This window comes from Calliphora vicina, chromosome 1, assembly GCF_958450345.1.
Source record: "Calliphora vicina chromosome 1, idCalVici1.1, whole genome shotgun sequence".
NCBI classification, from domain to species: domain Eukaryota; kingdom Metazoa; phylum Arthropoda; class Insecta; order Diptera; family Calliphoridae; genus Calliphora; species Calliphora vicina.
Genome location: NC_088780.1, coordinates 103,435,232 through 103,455,416, shown reverse-complemented (window position 1 = coordinate 103,455,416; position 20,185 = coordinate 103,435,232). Strand labels below are relative to the sequence as shown.

General features: G+C 31.5%; 1 protein-coding gene across 4 annotated transcripts in view; it reads left to right on the top strand.

Moving 5' to 3' along the window:
• The window catches only part of LOC135963474 (diacylglycerol kinase theta), a 92,810-nt gene that overhangs the window by 47,567 nt on the left and 25,058 nt on the right, over window positions 1–20,185 (top strand). For 3 of the 4 annotated variants that reach the window (XM_065515332.1, XM_065515331.1, XM_065515329.1), the window contains exons 3-8: window positions 12,238–12,317; window positions 12,384–12,486; window positions 13,687–13,793; window positions 14,554–14,638; window positions 14,719–14,922; window positions 17,308–19,143. In XM_065515332.1, the coding sequence (XP_065371404.1) occupies window positions 12,238–12,317; window positions 12,384–12,486; window positions 13,687–13,793; window positions 14,554–14,638; window positions 14,719–14,922; window positions 17,308–19,143 (2,415 nt within the window). The remainder of the gene's footprint in view (window positions 1–12,237; window positions 12,318–12,383; window positions 12,487–13,686; window positions 13,794–14,553; window positions 14,639–14,718; window positions 14,923–17,307; window positions 19,144–20,185) is intronic. The other variant, XM_065515333.1, reaches the window with a different exon arrangement.

Genomic DNA, 20,185 nt, shown 5'->3' with positions numbered 1-20,185 from the left:
TTTGTTACCTGCGATTTAAATTTTGAAATTTTCGAGAAAACCAATTATATGGCCATTTTTTGGCGAATGTGCTCTATTTCATTACTGTTATGTATTTTAAGTAAAACCTATTCAGAATATTATAGCCCAAATAATTATAAATAGACTCTGAAAATTTTATTAAAATTGGAAAACTTTAAACCTTAAATCGTGAAGGTCAAAGGTTAAATTTTTCAATATTTGGAATTTCTAATTTAAAGATAGCGGAATCTTATTTATTTTTGGGTCGATTTTGATGAAACCTAAGAGAAATATAACATGAAGTCTAGTATTTGTAATAATAGAACAAACATGGAAATTAACCCATAAATGGCACTTGGGGTTAAAATGACCCCAAACTTTTAAAATCATAAAAAACCTTGTCAATTTCAATAGTGGATATATGGATCACAAATGTTTGTAGAGAAATTTAGTTTCACATAAAACTTTTCTATGTCGAATTTAATCATGATATTTATTATTATAAAACAATTATGAACGTTAAAGTCAGTTTGCTGAGGAGGAACTTGTATGGGGATCAGGGACAAATGTTGTCCGAGTTTCGCCAGCATAATTACAGTTTAATTTCAGAGTACTTAGAACTGATTTGTGCAAAATTTTATCTAGATTGTCGCATAATTACCATATTTAAGACTGCTCAATCAGTATTCCGGGGGGTCATTTGTATGGGGGCTAGGTGAAATCATGGACCGATATTGTTCATTTTCAATACCAAACAAACCTTATTAACTGAGAGTAATTGTTTGGTTCCTATACTGTTTTCAATAGACACATACAATTTTGTGAAAATGAGCGAATTCTTGTGAATAACTTCGAAAAGAATCAATCGATTTTTATGATCGATATCTCATTTTGTTGCTATTATAAGTGGCTTTGCAATAAAGCAATAAATCTGAACAATTTCTGCTGTTTCCAATTTTTCATTTGTTTTTTAAAACAATAAAAAATATTTTCACCTAAAAAATATATATATACCCTACACCATGAGTGGAATTTTTCATTTGCGACCCCACAAAGTATATATATTCTGGATCGTTATAGATAGCGAAGTCGATATAGCCATGTCCGTCTGTCCGTCTGTATGTTGAAATTAACTTTCCGTAGCCCCCAAATAACTTATATACATGATTTATACATCAATATATATCAAGAATTCCGGCTCGGTTGCTATTTAAAATTGACAAAATCCACCCACAAGTGGCTGAGATATAATAAAAACACCGGGACAATCTCGATTTTTGGCCCATTTTTTTATCTATATCTGGATTACTAAGTCATTAATATAGACAATATGCATATCTAATGATAGATATTTCAAAGTCCATTGCAACGATGTATATAAGGCTATAGTAATAGTTGGACCTACAATGGGTCAAAATCGGGAAAAATATTTTTTTACCCGAATTTTTTTTCGTCCAAAAATTTTTTTTTCATAAATTTTTTTTTAAAAAAATTTTTTTTAAAATTAAAAAAAATTTTTTTCAAACAATTTGGAAAAAAAAATTAAATTTTATTTACCAAAAATATTTAAAAAAAATTATTTTAAAGCATAATTTGGTGAAGGGTATATAAGATTCGACACAGCCGAATATAGCTCTCTTAGTTGTTTTTGCTTCAATTTGTTTTTATAACTCCGAAACTACTTAGCCGATTCAAACGCAATATATAAACGGATTAAAGGTTATGTAAATTTTAACTTCTCTAAGTTTATTTTAATAATATCGGACTAACCGTTTTTGAGTTATCATTAATTATGTGGAGAAACGTGTAAAAAAATTCACAATTTTACTTAAACATTTTTTTTTTAAAATGGACCATATTTGTACTACTACTACATCAAAATTGTGTTGTGGTTCAAAAAGCCTTTAAAATTTTTTCGATTTTGTTGCCCTGTGTAATCTTTGCTCCCATATAAGGCCCACTTCTAAATACATTATTGCAATTTTAAGAGAAAAAGTTTTTTGCTCATTTACTTAGTGTACGATATCATATGGTAGGGCTTGACCGACTAGGTTAGGTTCCATGGGCAGCCACTTGACAAGCAGCTCACTTGGGTCCATTCAAAACTGATCCCATTGTGATACCCAAGGGGTAAACAGCAGGGTTTTTAAAATATTTCCGTTGTCTCCGAGTTAAACCAACCAGATTCCCTGATAAGGGAGTAGATTTGTCTAAGAATAAAATTTAATAGTTCATCCAGGCATGATGGGAAAGGGATTCCGAGAATGCTTTCCCTCAGGTTTGTCACAGCCGGACAATGGTAGCAATGGTAAGACACAGTCTCCTCCTCATCTGCATTATGACAGCCTCTACAGTAGTCGTTGCAACGTAGACCCAGTATTCTACCATGTGTCCCAATTATACAGTGTCCTGTAATAAAGGAGACAGTTAGCCTTATTTGCGAACGACGGAATTCTATAAGTAGAGTTGTCCTGCTGGCATCATATACGGGCCAAGTCAACCTCATTGTTGCACAGAAAGGTTCATTGGTCCACCTGTTTTGTGCTGTCTCATATAGTTTCTGCTGTACAGCCAACTTGAATTTAACAAAGGAAATACCAGAAAAGGGATCGATACAAGGCATATTTAATCAGGTGGCAGCGTAACGCCAGCTGACTATTTTTTGCTTACTCATATTATAAGTTTTGAAATGTCAAAAACTTGTTTCAAAATACGCAAACAAAATTGGTAGACTTGCAAAAATTATGTTTATTGTTCTCCTAAGCAGTTTGGTATTGAAAATCAGCAAAATCAGTTCAGTAGAACCAGAGCTATGAACCAAAATGTGAGACAGCCTAAAAAAAATTGACAATTTTCACATATTTTTGGTTATTTGTGTAAATGTATTGCACATAATACCATAAAACATCACACACGTTATTTTGATAATAAAAGGACTAACTCTGGTGAAAATTATAAGAATCGGTTCATGATTTCTCCTAGCCCCCATACAAATTTCTTCCCGAAATAGGGTTCTATGGCCTATAAATGCTTTTAGAATTGCAGTATCCATACAAAATTCAGCAAAAATAAGTTTCGTGCTAAAAGAAATCACAACACTAAATTGTTTGTGGATCGGCCCATATTTGACCATAGCCCCCATATAAAGTTCACTTCCGAAAATCACTTAAATTAGCATAAATATCTTATAAATATCGCCATATGACATTGAAATTCGTCATAAATAATCCCCATATATACAAAAATCGCTATACCTAATTATATGACGATCGGCCTATAATTAGTTATAGCTGCCATATATATCAACCTAAAAAATCTGTATGCAGGTGGAGGGTATTTAAGATTCGGCAAAGCCGAATATACCGTTCTAACTTGTTTTTTTACAGTTTAGAAGGTTTTACACAAACAAAAATTACTGTTGTTCTTGTATTGTTGTAATTGTTGTAGTTGCACTGTCACTTGGTTAATACATCTTGGATCGATCGCGCCTCCTCATTCATCATCACATCCCTTTTGGCCGACTATACTTTCTTACTTGTTTCATATTATCTTTTACATTTTCGTTACATGAATTTTATAATTGAGAATGTGTTTTCTTATGATTCTACCTTAAAATATTGTGCCATGGTGCAATTCTATTATTATTTTATTTACCTTCCAATCTCGTACAAAACAACTTATTATTAAAATATGTATTTAAACAAAATGTCAGACATGGTTAATAAAATGCTACGAGTAGAAACTGCTGCTGCTGTTGTTGCTGTTGCTGCTGACGATTAACATGATGACGCTTTTAGTTGCATTGATGATGTTCAAGAAGTCATTGATGCTGACAATGACGATAATGTTGCTGATAATAGTGATGATGATGATGTGCATATGATTGTGATGCAAAAACTTTGCGTTTAAATATATTTATCGATGTCAGTTGTTAATGACATGAATGAAATGAAAAATAGAATATTTTTTTTATAATAGTTTTTCCAAAATTGTATAGTTTAATGCTAGGTATACACGTTACGATAAATCGTACGATAAATCGTACGATAAATCGTTTAATTATGAAATTAGTTACGTGTATCATGTTGTCGTACTAATGAAACGTACATACTTTCTATTTTTGGTGTTATCTCAATTTTCGCAAAAAGTGGAGTTACCTAGTTTTTCCAAACGACCACAATTTTTTTTTAATTTTAAGCGTTTACTAGACAATACAAGTTTTAGCTGGGAATGTCAGTACGAAGCAGATATTCCAAAATAAAGTCGAAATAAAGTTCAGGGTTATGTTCAAAATCAATCACATAGAAAATTATATAACAACATACATACATACATATGCTGATACATAACAATTTCTCTTGAATTCTTTAGTCCTCCTTGCAATATTTGTCACTTGTAGCTGCAAAAACAACAACGACAAAAGAGTACAAGCAATAACTGTATTGAGTTTGTTGGTCATGCAACAGCATGTTTTGCAAAGAGCTGACGTTAGCACATTTAATTACATATACATATGTATACACACACATACATATAAAATAGGGTTGCCCAAAAAAATTATGAATAAAAGTTTATTTCATTCTAAGATAGCGTTTCTCAAAATTATTGTCCTGTCTGCAGTACGTTGTGAGCTGGATCAAAAGATAATATGACATTTTTTTAAAGGTTTTTATGACTTCCTTCATATTTCTCGCAATTGATCCAGCTTACTAAATTCTAATCGCAAAAATGGTGGTAATAAATCTGAATAACATCTATACACAGAGGAAACACATTCGTAATAGCAACCGAATTTGTTGCCAATCGAATGATTCTACCTTAGTGACCGAATTTTACAGTTGTGGGTACAACATTTTGGAAGGGGTAACAAAAGTTTGATTGTTTCAACTGAAATTCATCTTTATCTGCTGAATTTCTGTTGATAGAACCAAAATATTCGATATGTGCAACCGAATCATTCGATTGGCAACAAATTCGGTTGCTATTACGAATCTGTTTTCTCTGTGTACCGTATTTCTCGTCCATACAAACGGGGCCAATGTAATGTATATGCTTTTACATACATATGGATTTAAATAAAGAGGCTGCTGCTCTTGTCGCTGATGACATTAACATCAGTAGCAGTTGCAGCAGCAGTTTACTGTTATTATTCAGGTACAATAATTTATTCATGGCAATATTTATTTAATTATTTGTGTATATGAATATATAATTGTATAAATGTAAAAGTACTTACATATGTATGTTTGTCACATGTCAAATATGTATGTACATAATTTATATATGGGCAATTCCATGGCAATGTCAACCACGACTGAAAAAACAAAAACCCTTGAAACTTTTTTTCAAGATGATTTGAATAGGAAAAATCACTAATTTTCTAATTCAATTAGTATGTATTAGGCTAAGGTGGAGGCGAAAACTAAGCGCCCAATTAGTATGTAGAGTGTAGTTTTAAAACCGAATATATATTTTTTTAATTTGTTTTTTAGATATTATTTACATATGTATGTATATTTACATAATATGGATTGTATTACTATAAGAGAAAAATCTGTCAGTACGGTATGTCACGTACGATATTACATTTTATTTATTATAAGGGAAAATATTTAAAAAAAAGTCTCACGATTCGAATATTTTTACATGTGCCTCATGATCACTTCGTTTTATGTCACCGTTGTTTCTCTTGATATTTGGACAACGTTTCGAATGTTCTTATTCCTTTTCTAAATATAGTACCATCTGAATGGAACATAAGGACCAAATTATTTTTCAGATACTCTTAGTTTTGCAAAATCTATTCCACTCTATAGGCGTACAAATGTGATGTACGATGACATGGAATTGCCTATATGTATTGGGTATATGACTTAAAAATGTGGAATTTTCAACGCGATTTTTGTTTTTAACAACTTATATGCCATTTTGAAGGGTACATATCTGTCATTTATTCTCACTTAGTTATTGAACATTACAATATAAACAACAAAGTTTATTTGCTTCTAAAATGTCGAATTTTGTACCAAGAAAGCGTTATATGCTGGAAGTTTCGCTTTACTTCAGGATTCATCCAAAAGCTGGGAAATTGGGTACCATACGAATTGAAGGCAAAAGACCTTGAAAGACGTTTTTGCATGTCCGAAATGATGCTTGAACTCTATAAAAGAAAATTATTTATGATCTAAATCGTTACTTACAATGAAAGATATCGTATGTGAAGCCCGGGTAACCATTCTAATCGGCACGAAAGCCAAATATTCATGGCGCTAAGGGTCATATCTATCATGAGCTGCTGAAGTCTGGCCGGCTGGTTAGGAAGCTGGTTTTGATTTATTGAAATCAAAATTTGGCGGCAACTTGATTTCGAGAAATGGAACTGTCAAATTGGCCTCCAAGAACGTGCGATTTGACACCTCTCGATGATTTCTTGTGGATTCTCGTTAAGTCGCTAGTTTATGCTAATAAACCAGCAGAAATTGACGCCTTGGAGTCCAACATTGTACGTGTTATTCGTGACATACGGTCCGCAACACGCAGAGAAAAAATATAATTGGGCATGATTACTGTAACCATTTATATAGTGTTACAAGTTTTTTAACTATATTATAGTCACAGTAACCATTTACATGATTGTGGTAACCATAATATGGTTAACTTACGATTCACATGATTGTCTCAACCATATATATGGTTACAGTAAACATATATATGTGAATCGTAAGTAATTATGGTTACCACAATCATGTAAATGGTTACTGTGACTATAATATAGTTAAAAAACTTGTAACAATATTGAAATGGTTACAGTAACCATGCCCAACTATATTTTTTCTCTGCGTGAATGCTCGAGAAAGAGGTCTAAAATTCGATGTCCAGAATACACTTTGTCAACAGGCGTATTCCCGAAATAATTTATAAATGTTAATGCTAAAAAATTTGTTTGATTAAAATTTACAATTTCAAGTTCTATCGGACATAAAAAAATCCCCTTTACATAAGCACTTATGTATATAAATTATTTATAAATTGCACTTAGTTTTTTTTTTTTTGTATAAAAAGGTAGAAAGAAAAAATGGAGTTAGTGTTTTTTTTCTATATACGTGCATTTGGTCTTCGTTGTATGTATTTTAACATATACAGAGCCATATACATACATTTATATACATGTATTTGCGATATATTTTTCTCGCAAAAAAAAACTAGGCCGCTGACCTGACGTTTTCGAGTTCTCTACTGACGTCATGAATGAACTCATTCATGATAGCTAAATGTTGTTTTTAGTTTTCCTCTACTCCTCACTTTTTCTGTACGTTATAATAGTTTATTTTTCTGTTTTGAGTGCTACTAGCACTTTTATGTACAGAGATTGTTGCAACAAACAGACTCATGCATTTTGTTGCAGCTGCACGAGCAGGGGTACGAGTGAGTACATGCTACTGCCAGCTTGGCAATTTGGCTGGCTGACAGGTTGCTTGCTTGATTGTGTGTTTTATTTAATTTTGGCTGAATTTTGTAAAATGTTCTTTCTTTTATAAGTATTATTGTTACATCTCTATTAACAAATATTTTATTTTTTTTCCATCATCATCATTATTATTTCCAAATTGGTTACAAACTCATATGAGTATTAACATTTCCCAGTGTGTGCCTAAATAGTTTTTGTTCTCGTATTGTCAAGAGGAAAGAAAAACGTTTGGCATGGTTATACAGTTGTAAAGGATTTTTAGATAGGTATCATGAGCATGAACTACAATAGTTAAAATTTTAATGTAAATTTAACCTCAAATTAAAAGGAGGCTGCATGCACTATGGCATGTTAAGCAAACAAATGATGTACGGTATCCCTTATAGACAGTAATTTTCAGTTATAAAAGTGACTTTGAAAATAATTCCATTTTACTCTTTAAAGACTTCTTATTTTACTTACGCCTAGAGCTAGTCAATCGTATTTATTTTCCCTTACACAGTGGGGCAGAATCGAAATTTTTTGGAAATAAATCTGGCATTTCTAAATGGCTGTTCCGATCGGAATAAAATTTGACGTGGGCGTAGCCAAGGAGTATTCGAGTTGAAAACTCCTTGGTTACTCCATCGTAATAAGCATATTTTTTCAAGGCCTAGCCGAGGGCTTTCCAAAAATATAAAAATCTTTGCAATCGGATGGGAAACAAAAAAATGGTACGTGTTTAAAAATTTTACATGTCGAAGGTACCCTATATTGAGTCCCTATAGCGTCGCCCCTGGAACATTTGTAGGGTCCATTTTAATAACTTAAACTCGAATACTACTTGTCTACGCCTACGATAAATTTTATTCCTATCGGACCAGCCATTTAGAAATGCCAGATTTGAGGGTTATAGATGCAATGGCTGCAATCTGTTATTAACTTTGTTTATAAGAATGACAACATTAATTGTTATAGCTGCTAACATTAACATTAAGCCGCTTAAAGCTCAAGGTGACCATTGTGGAAATAGAACATTCTAGTTATTTCCGTTAGATTATTCATGAGACTTCTGGAAGATGTCGCTGTGTATATAAATAGTAACAGTTAGTATATCGTAGACACTGTTAGACTTAACATCAACTGTATTACCAGTTTATTTTTAAAGTGTGTGTAATAAAAGAGAGTAACTATTTAAATTGTTAATTTAAATAAATAAAGTGTTGTTACAATTTTTGAACTACTGATCGCTTTAATTTGCAATTAAAACTGTTTTTAAAAGGTAGAAAAGTAACAATATTTTATGTTTTGTTGCTCAATATTTTAGCATTAAAATGAAGTTTTTGAGCAAATTGGAGACGAAATATGGGGATTGCTATGTTTACTTAAACCAAATGGATATTGCAACATTTGAGATAGTTTGATTAGCTCTAAATTAAATAATGAAAACAAATTTTTAGTTTAAATAAATAACTTCAAGGCTGGTGTATGGAAAATTGACCCCATTGTAGCCAACATTGCACAGTGAATTAAAATCAAAATATTTTGGAAATAAATCGTCCACTTCTAACTGGCTGAACTGATTAGCAATATATATCAGTTCATATATTGTTTTGGTTTGTCTAAAATCAAAGATTTTAAAATATTCTTAAAGCCCTTGATTAGGCTTGTGCTATTTATCTCTTATAATTATTGAGTATTGAAAATTTCACAGTGTATGACCGATTTCTTCAAATTGTTTCTGTTGGTCAAACAATAAATAAAAAAAATCGTATGAAAAGCAACATCTTTTATGAATGCAAAAATAATCGATTTTGAATTTGAAAATTTTGAAATTCCTTTTTTTTTTTGCCGAAAAACTACTATTCTTTGCTTCCTAGAAATAAACTAAATAATGTTTTTAAATATTTTTGAAAGGCATCTCAACAAAAATGGCTTTAAAATAGAAAATGCCTAAAATATGCTAATAGGTGTTTCCCTCGGCCTTTTCAAATTTAATTTATCGAAATTTTTCATTTAGGTATTGTGTTTTAAAATCCCAAAGCTGGAATTACAAAATAGGCTACACTTTTAGATACTATGATATATTACAAATCATTCACATTATTCTTTTATCAGCTCCAGGCTAAATGTATACTTTATGGGCTTAATTAAGAAAACTTAAAAAATTGGGATTTTTGCTTGTTTTTTGGGAATTGCAGGATTTTCTTATGCTTACCCAATGGGCAAAAATTCTGAAAACATCGATGTTGGGGATTTATTTAATGTTTCAATTTTTAGACAATCAGATTTAGGTTCATTAATTCAACTTGCCGTTATAGTTAAAGTTACCTTTAAGGGAAACTTTTTCTATTACTTAATGTTATATTTAACTATAACCGCAAGTTGTAATAATGGCCCTTAGACAGCAGATTTATTACAAAAATATGTTGATTCTTCCCCACTGTGTCTAAGGTAATCAAAGCACCATTTCAGCTTCAATAAAGATAAGTTGACAATACGTCATCTTTTTTTAGAGGACAATCATCTATTTTAACTGGCTGTCATCTATAAAATTTGTGTCCTCTATCTGTCATCTTTTTTCATAAGTTGCCATCTTTTGTCATCTTAATTTTTAAAGGCATGATCAATGGAATTTATTTTTAATTTTATAAATTAAAAGAAATTTGATTTCTCGCCGGTCACCGGTTTTTTTTTGCTAAATCGTATAAATGTCGTGCCTTGATTATTCTGTTCATACACTTACTGAACTTTGAAAATAAAAGGTAACACTTAATTTCTTACTGTAAGCTTTGTACAAAATACAGAAATTTGTTAAACAAAATTGTTTAAAATTTGAAATGGAGTTTTGAAACTGCCGTTAAAAAAATTAAATTTTTTTGGTCATACCTGCGAATAGGATAATGGTATCTTACGAAGACAAAAACTCAAATACATGTAAATATGGATATATTTTAAGTAAAAATTATCTTTTATTTTAATATTTCTCAAAATATGCTAATTCTGTTCCTACATTTCTTGTTCTAGTGACCTGAGACACATTAATTGCTTGTCTCTAAAATGTTTGTCCTTTATTTTTGTTTATATCTCATTAGAACTACAGTTACGCACACATTTTCGATTCTTTTAAATTAAATTGCAAAAGTAATTATTTAATGGCAACAGTTTTGCAAAAACTATCATCTTAAGATTTTACACAACAATAAATGTTTGACTTTTTTCTTTGTCATCTATTTTCATTTTCAAAATCTGGTCGCCTTAATAAAGAAGATCTTAAGGTTTTAGATATTTAATGATAATTATTATAAAATTATTATATTTTGTGCTTAAAACTAACATCTCAATAAAATTTTAATCTTAAATAACTTTAAACTACCATTTTATTTAAATACTCTAGCAAGTTTTCTATTAAATGTCATTGCAATCGAATTTGATTTTGAAATCACTGCTCAGTGTCCTTTTAAATTACAAACTTAATGCACTCTGTGACACATTTTCAAATCACTTAAGTATTTGTAATCGATTTTTTTGTTCAAGATTTTTTAAATTGTATCTGCATTTAGTTTGTCATAACGATTTGAAGGTACAAACAAGTATTTTAAGATACACACGTTTAATATTTTCAACAATGCTTGAGGACTTCCGCTGTTGGATGTATTTTGTTATTTTTTTTTCACTTCTTTTTTTATACAATAAATTTATTTTTAGAAGTAAAAAAAAGGAAAAAAATACAGATACATACATGGTGAAATATATATGAATTTAAGGACATTCATTTTATGTATATACTTAAATACATATATGTAAAGGGTGTTTTTTAAGCTCGATAGCAAATACGAAAGGGTTAACTGTCAATCGAACTATCATATTTCGCTAGCTTTTTAACACTTAAATCGATATAGACATGTACCCTATTTCAGGAAATTTTTCGACCTTTCTATATCCACCATAAAAAGAGAATTAGCATTCTGTTTGCAACATATCGAAATATTGGTCGTAGAATTAAAAAGTACACATTTCTAGGTCCTTATAAATTTCTAAGACGATCTAGCTATGTCCATCCGTCTGTATGTCTGTTGAAAATACAATAGGGCCCAAACGAAAGGAGCTAGCTAGCTGAAATTTTCCACAAACTTATAAGGTTTGATTGGTATGGAAAATGATTAATATCGATCCATGATTTCACCTAAACCCCATACAAATGTCCTCCCGGAATACTGTTTAAGCAGCCGTAAATATGTTTAGTATGCAGCAATCCTGATAAAATTTTCCACAAATTAGTTCTAAGTACTCTGAAATTATACTGTTAAGTATTTGAAAAATCGGGCAACATTTGTCCCTAGTCCCCTCAGGTAATTACTTCAACATTCATAATTGTCTTATAATAATTTATATCGGGATGAAATTGGAAATAGACACGTTTTATATGAACCTAAATCTTTCTACAAACTTTTGTGAGGATCAACCCATAATTGAGGAACCGCAGAACAAAAGGTACTTTGTCGAATTTTTCTACAAATTGATTTTTTTTTGGTATTTTTATAATATTTGGGTTGAATGAAATCTTCTAGAAAAAATCAATTTCCCAAAATTTTTAAATTTTCAAAAATGTACCTTTTGTTCTGCGGCACCACTTATAAATTATTTATATATTTTATTAAAGTACTTATGAAAGTACTTCACTAACTTGTACATTTAATTAAAACTAATTTATTCATATATAAAACAATCTTATTTTTGAAAAAATACAATATTAATAAATGGTACTTCTGTTTTTTCTTTATTTTCAGTGTGCAATTTTATAATACACGAACGATGTGTCACAAATGTTGTAACTCCATGTTCTGGCATTGCACCATGTATTATTAAGGTAAATTTGTTATATAAATCTATATCAAATAAGAATTTATAATGCCTGTAATTTTATCTTTTACAGAATCCTGTTGCGCATTGTTGGTCGGGACCAACAACTCACAAGAAGAAATTTTGTACCGTATGTCGCAAACGTTTAGATGAAACACCATCCGTACATTGTATAGGTAAGTGAAAATTTGGAAACTAAATACATATTTAAATTTACAATAGCTTTTGATACATTAAAAATTTGTAGAGAAGTTGCTAACTCTTTGCGGTTTAGTGGTCACTTTACTAACCACCTTTTCTATGGTCTTTAAAACATAGTTTATTGGCATCTATTGGCATTTTGCTAAACAATTATAATTTTTGAAGAAACAAAAATGTTTATCATAATTATTTTTAATGCCAACCGCCATGGTGGTTAGTAAACTAACCACTTAACTCCACAAAAACCCTTGGAATGTGTTGGTTTTCTAATGTTTTGATTTATTTGTTCTTACTTTTTATAATAAACTAACTTTGATTAAAGTAAAAATGCAATTGTTTTGATTTTAAACTTATACACAAAAAAGCACAAGTACAAACAAGTACAGTATCCCCTAGAGGATGCTTAAATCATTCATAGAGTACCATTAATTCCCCCTTATGTCCGATTTAAGTCTCGCTTTTCTTGATTTTTATGATCAGCATATCTATTAACTTATATGTTACAATTAAAAAAGTACCATTACAAGTAAAAAAGTATAAATTTCCAAGTTGTACGCTTTCTAAAATTCAACTATTTGGTGAACATTAGACATGATTCGAACAGTACAAATTTGAGATAATTTTCTCAGAAAAAAAACATTGTTTCAAAAATACCAAACTGCCCAAGTTTGTACTATTTTCTCAATTTAAAATAACGTCATTTTAGTTATTTTGTGTGACTCAAGAATCAGATCAATTCAATTTAAAGAAGTACACGATACAATTCTAAATAAATAAATAAAAAATTAAAATTTCGCTGCTTCATAATTCCCCTATTAAGCGAACATTATTTATATCTCAAAGCAATGATTGGAATACTACAAATCTGCGATAATTGTTTGGAAGAAATATTGTTTTCAAAAAGTACCAAACTGTTCGAGTTTGTACTTTTTAATCACTTTAAAATAATCTCGTTTTATCAAAATTTTAGCATTCGTTTTTATATTTACTTTCAAAATACCTAAGTTAGTGTTTAAAAAGCAGTCTAATGTCATATCAAGAATACCGATATCAGGTCCAAAAATTTATCTTTTTATTACTGGTTATATCCTAAAGAATATTTTAAAGTTGACATATGCGAATATAGTATTAATTACATTTATTTATTATTAATATTTATATTTATTCTGTTTCAGTTTGTGAATATTATGCGCATCTTGAGTGCCAAGATTTTGCTGTACCCGATTGTACAGAAAATGCCACCTATGTACCCGGCAAGGAGTTATTAAATGTCAAACATCAGGTAAGTTAACAGCAATCATACAATGAAACCTAAAACTTGTACCAAATGCAATTTTAACTAAAACGGACTGGACACTGGGCCTTCGGACTGGTATATAGGGTTTTCCGAACTTTGATAGTTGATTGGCCTTATTGTTGAAGCTGCATCTGTCGAATTGTCAGTCACCATGAACGGATGTAGCGTTCAACAACACGCACAAATGTTAAAACTATTTTATCAAAATTAATGTTTTGTACGATCCGCGCGCTTCCCCCAAGAGAGTCATGGAAAAATTGACATTGCGAATGCAAGCCACCCAGCGAATAAAAAATTTCGATGATATTTCACATACACTTTGTTTTATTTAAATTTAAAGATATGTTTAGCATTCCGTTTGTAATTTTCACATTTTTCATTTGGGATCCCTTAATGTATATATATATTGGATCGTTATAGATAGAGGAGTCGATATAGACATGTCCGTATTCATGTTGATATAAGCTATAGTCCGGATTAGGTTGCTATTTAAATTTGGGAAAATCGGCCGATCTACCTCAATTTTGTATCTATGTCTGGATAACTAAGTCATTAACATGGACAATACAGATAATGATAGACATTTCAAAGAACTTTCCAATCTCATAGAAATTCGGACCGACAATGGGTCAAAATCGGGAAAAAGTATTTTTTAGTCCGAATTTTTTTTCGCCAAAAATTTTTTTAATATATTTTTTTTTAATTTTAAAACATAATTAAATTTTTTTACTTCATTATTTTGCAGCATCACTGGCGAGAAGGCAATCTACCATCTAATTCAAAATGTGTTTATTGCAAAAAGACCTGTTGGTCCTCCGAGTGTCTAACAGGTGCGTTGAAATCTTGAAAACTTTCTAATAATTAATTACTTCACATTTCTAACATAATAACATTTCAATTTTAATGGTAGGTTATCGTTGCGAATGGTGTGGTTTGACCACACACGCTGGATGTCGCATGTACCTGCCAACCGAATGCACGTTCGGTTGTTTACAACCGATTTATTTACCTCCGCATTGTGTTTCAGTTCCACGTACCGAGGTGCCAATTAAAGAAATTATGGGTGTTAGAAAAACCGAATCCGAATCAAATTTAATTCGTGAATATTCGTGCCGTAAGTAAAATATTGAATTTTTTTTAATACAACACAAACTTGTTGTCTCACAAAGCCTTTAATTAAAACAACAACAAAGTAATAAAATTAATCAAATTTAATAAAAAAAAAACTTTATTGATGTTTAAAACAAATTGTTGTATTGTAATAATGAACAGCAAACTCCAACACAATTCAAATTCATGTTCACCTTAATCACAGACAATTTTCATAAAAAAAAAACTTTTCTTTTAATAAAATTTTAATTTTTTTCTTTCTATTTAATAATGAAACAAACAACATATACACCTCCATTTAACATTTGTTCAAACAAGTATTTTTAGTACTTTCGATGTTTGCGTTCTATTTTTTTGTGTAAATTGATGTTGTAGAAATAAAATCGACCTGAAACAATTTTTTTTCACTTCATAACACAAATTTCATAATTACTACATTTGAATCATCATTAATTAATTAATACACTTTGTTTGAAATATTTTTTTGGAATTTTATCAAAAATGATTTAAAGCACTTTTTAGGAATCGTAACAGTCATTTGTAAGAAAATAAAAGAAACAATCATTACACTTTAAAGTATTCTGAGTTATTTTTATATCATTTATTTAAATACTTCTGTTTTATACTTTAGTTTGATTTTTGTTTAAAGGAATTTTGCAGATCTTTTATCAGTTTTATTTCAGATTTTCCAATATCGTTGAAATGCGAAAAACATGCTTTTAAATAAAAGCTTGTTTGGAAAATGTTTTTTTTTATTTTTAATTTCGAATTCGAATAGTCGAACATATTAAACTACGTTGAAAATACTTTAAAATTCAGGAATATTTTTATTTTTTTTTTCAAAATTTTTAAGTTCGAAATTGGAATATGTTTGAAATTGGCCTCAAATAATAATAAAAATATTTTTTTAAGAATCCTCAGGATTTACAGATTATTTTAGCAACTTTCAAAACTTTTCGAACATAAGTTCGAATTTTCGAACATAATATTGCATTGTTTATGCATGATTTAGAGATTATTTGGAGAGTTTTAAAAATGATTCGAACATAATTTCGAATTTTTGCATTTGATTTCGAAATTTCGATCATAATATTACATTGTCATCAAATTTCAGACTATTAGGGCTACAAGAACTGCTTCAAAATTCAATTGCATGTTTTGACCGAAACAAACATAAAAACATTGCAAGTTAAATAAAAGATTTTCAAGACTTCAAATTGAAACTGTTCAATCTATTACAAAAACAAGTAAGAAAGTATGGTCGGTCAAGCCCGACCATATAATACCCTACACCAAGTAAATGAGTAAAAATATTTTTCATTTAAAATATCAATAATTTATATTTTTGAGTGATTTTTGGAAGTGGGCCTTATATGGGAGCTATGACCAATTATGGACCGATCACCATAAAATTAGGTCGTGTGATTTATGTCTATATTAAAGTTAACTATGTTGAAATTTGTGTGTATACCAACATTTTTAAGCGATTTATGCACTTTAAAGAGATTTTCGGAAGCGGGTCTATATGGGAGCTATGACTAATTATGGACCAATCGTAACAAAATTTGGTGACATGAATTTTGTATATATAAAACTTATTTGGAGCGAAATTTGTGTAGATACATAGATAAATTAAACATTTGTGACCGATAAAGTCCAATTTCGAGGGGACATTTGTATGGGGGCTAGGTGAAATAATGGACCGATTTCAGCCAGTTTCAATAGGCTTGGTCCTTGGGACGAAAAAGTAATATGTACCAAATTTGATCGAAATATCTTCAAAATTGCGACCTGTACTCTGCGCACAAGGTTTACATGGACAGCCAGCCAGCCAGCCAGCCAGCCAGCCAGCCAGCCAGCCAACCAGACGGACGGACGGACGGACGGACATCGTTTAATCGACTCAGAAAGTGATTCTAAGTCGATCGGTATACTTTAAGGTGGGTGTTAGACTAATATTTTTGGTCGTTACAAACATCTGCACAAACGCATAATACCCTCCCCACTATGGTGGTGTAGGGTATAATGAGCTGACTGGCAAAAAATGCAACTTTTGATTTGTTAAATTGGCAAGGCTGCTTTCAAAATATTTCCCGAACGTCAAAACACTTTAGCAATTGCAGGAGTTTCTAGGTCTTCATTTAGCATTTTAGGATCTGCAAAATTTTATAAAACTTTTGTACATAATTTCTTATTTTGTTTTTAATTTCTCCATATAATTCTACTCTCTTTAATTTTAACTGCTTTAGTTCTTTTTTCTTAAATAATTCTTTATTTTTAATTTATTTTATTTTTTTTTTCCTCTTTTTGTTTAAACTTTTTTTTCGATTGTTTTGCTTTTTGCGAAAAAAAACAAAAAAAACAAACAAACTTCCTTTCAACTATCTAGCCGATGAATTTGAAAATCTAGATATTGCTGATTTAATAGCAGCTGATAATGCGCATCATCAGCGTATGCTGGATGAGAGAAAACGAGCCGATAGTTCACCCGAATTAAGTTTAAGAGAAATATTATTATTACAAAGACAACGTTTAGAACAATCAAAACAAAATTTTTTTCTTTCATCTTCACCCTCTTCGTATGCACCCTCACCCATACCCACAATGGTAGCGGGTGAAATGACCTCTTCCACATTGGCAGCTGTGGCAGATGTGATGGGGAAACGTTTAGATAATGCGAAAAACGAGGTTGAATACGATACAGCTAAAGAGAGAAGAGAAGAAGAGGAGCAGCTAGAAGAAGGAGGTGGAGCAGGCGAAGAGCAAAAAAATCAAAATGATATAGATGATATAACGGAATTGGATGCCAATGATGATAGTGCTTTACAATTAACCCAGACCACCAATACATACTCCACACACAAAAAGTGCCAAAATGCCAAAAATATTACAAAATCTCCGTCGGCCTCATCGTCTTTGCATTTATTTTATACGAATATAGTACGTAAGATACCATATCATGGCAGGCGCAAGCATCTCTCCTCGAATACCGACGATGAGGACGAGGATGTGGGTGTGTGTGATGTAAGCGGCGGTGATATTAGCGATGATTATGATCACTGTGATGTGGCTCTAAAGAAGAGAGCAGCTGCTGCTAAAGCGCAAGTATTAAGCGACCGATCGGCAGCCGAAGATCGGATTCGGGCTGGCGGATCTGGCAGTGATTGTGACTATCATGGTGATGTTGAGGGCGAAACGGTGCCACATGAAGGTTTCTATGAAACTTCCGATACTGGCGGCGAATTGACCACAACCGATGATATTGATTCGAGTATGAATTTGATAAGTAATTTAAGTTATAATAGTAGTAATAGCAATACATCTATAGAAAATCGTAGTAGCATAGATAGAAGTAAAAATGCACACAACTTGAAATTGTCGTCGGGCATGGCCTTGCCAAAGAAGCGCAACATAGGTGGCCATCATCCGATGGCAGTTAACACTGCCTTAAGTGTGCATTGCAGTAGTAGTGGTGGTGGTGCTACAAAAACAACTACACAAAAGACTGGAGCTATATCAAAAGCCACAAAACCTATACTCTGTCCCCCGAAGGGACACTCTACAGGCGGTTCTATAAGCTCACCCAATTCAAGTGATTGTTCCTCAGCCTCACCCATACAACCTCCCGCCTCCTCTGCCAAGCCGCTTTCCACGCTGCCGACACAACTGTCGCCGGTGGGTCGCAGCAAATCGTTTCAAGAGCCCGGCGTCAAATCGCACTCACCCAGTCCGCGTCACAAGAAGTATGCCCGTTTCTTTCAACGGCGCCGTTCGAAACGTTCCAATGCCGGAAAGTCGGATAGCAAAAATGTTCACAGCAACTATAGTCTTGATACTATGTATCAGAATATTGAAATAACCATACAAGATGAGGATGGCAATTATCAGCCGTACGATGATAACTACGATACCTTCAAGTGCAGACGCCAAAGGCGTGGTGATGATCTCGCCGTAGCCGATGACTTCGAGGACGACGATGAGGATAAGGAGGTGTTAAAGGAGTATTCACAATTTCTGGATAATCGCTTGCGGCCACATCGTCATACAATGTATGGCGGTGGTGGTGGCGGTCATAGTGATGATGCTGGCGGTGATATAAGCGATGCTGCCAGTTCACGCAGTCGTTCTCGCCTCAGTGATAACGAGCATCTTTTCGGCAAATTACTAAAACGTATGCGTCGTTTATCGTTGGGTTGGCGTAAACCGCGCTATCATAAACGCAGAGGTGATTTAACTTACATACCTAAATAATTAAACATAAATTTAAACTGTTTTTTTTTTTTGTAAAAAAAAATGAAATATGTTCTATGCTATTTCAAAAAGAAATTAACCGCATTTTTTTGTTGAATTGGATTTTGTTTTATATTTTATTTTATTTAGTTTTAAGGTTTCTATTATTTTACGTTATATTTCTAACCATTTTGTTTTCTATTTGTTTCTATTTATTTTTTACAACGTTATAGTTTTTTGTTTTTAATTTTTCAAATATTTTTTTTTTTTACAAAATTAACCAGCAATTAATCATTCATTAAACCGTTATAAAAAACGTTATTTTTTTCGTATTGGCACACTGTTTAGAATCTCCTTCTCTTACTAAAGGATGTGAAAGAGAGAAAAAGAGAGGATTTTAATGAAAAACACACTCATGTTTTCTCACAACTAACATTCAGTTGCAGCTTTTAGGTCTATCATTTGACACTAATCATTTCAAAAACTAAATCCATTATCATTTTACAACTCTAACCTCCATTTTGCATGTTTATTGTAAATTAAATTAAAACAAAAAAAATAAAATTATTTTACTGTTGTTGCGTGATTATTGAACTAATTTTTGAAAACAGGGAAAGCAAAAATATGTCTTAAAGAATTTTGCCCAGAAATTCCGCATTTGGTGCGGGACTAATATAATTGATTTTAAATACCTCGTAGTGTGTATGATGCATCTCCATTAGGGATTTTAGAACACTTATACGAAATAAAACATTTCGATATAAAACGGGTTAAATTAGGAATGCTCTGGAGGAAACCTTTTTAATAAATTGTATGTGTCTTATGTTTTAAAATTGTCCCTGTGGAGTATATTTTAGAAAATATAAAAACACATTATAAGTTCTTTAAGAAACTTATTATCGGTTTACAAACACGACTTGAAGGATAAGATTTGAAGAATATTTTAAAATATTCGGAAGCGAACGAAATACACAAAAATTATGGTCCGTCGTCAAAACATAAACTCGTATGGCCCTCTGATATCGAAACCAGATAAT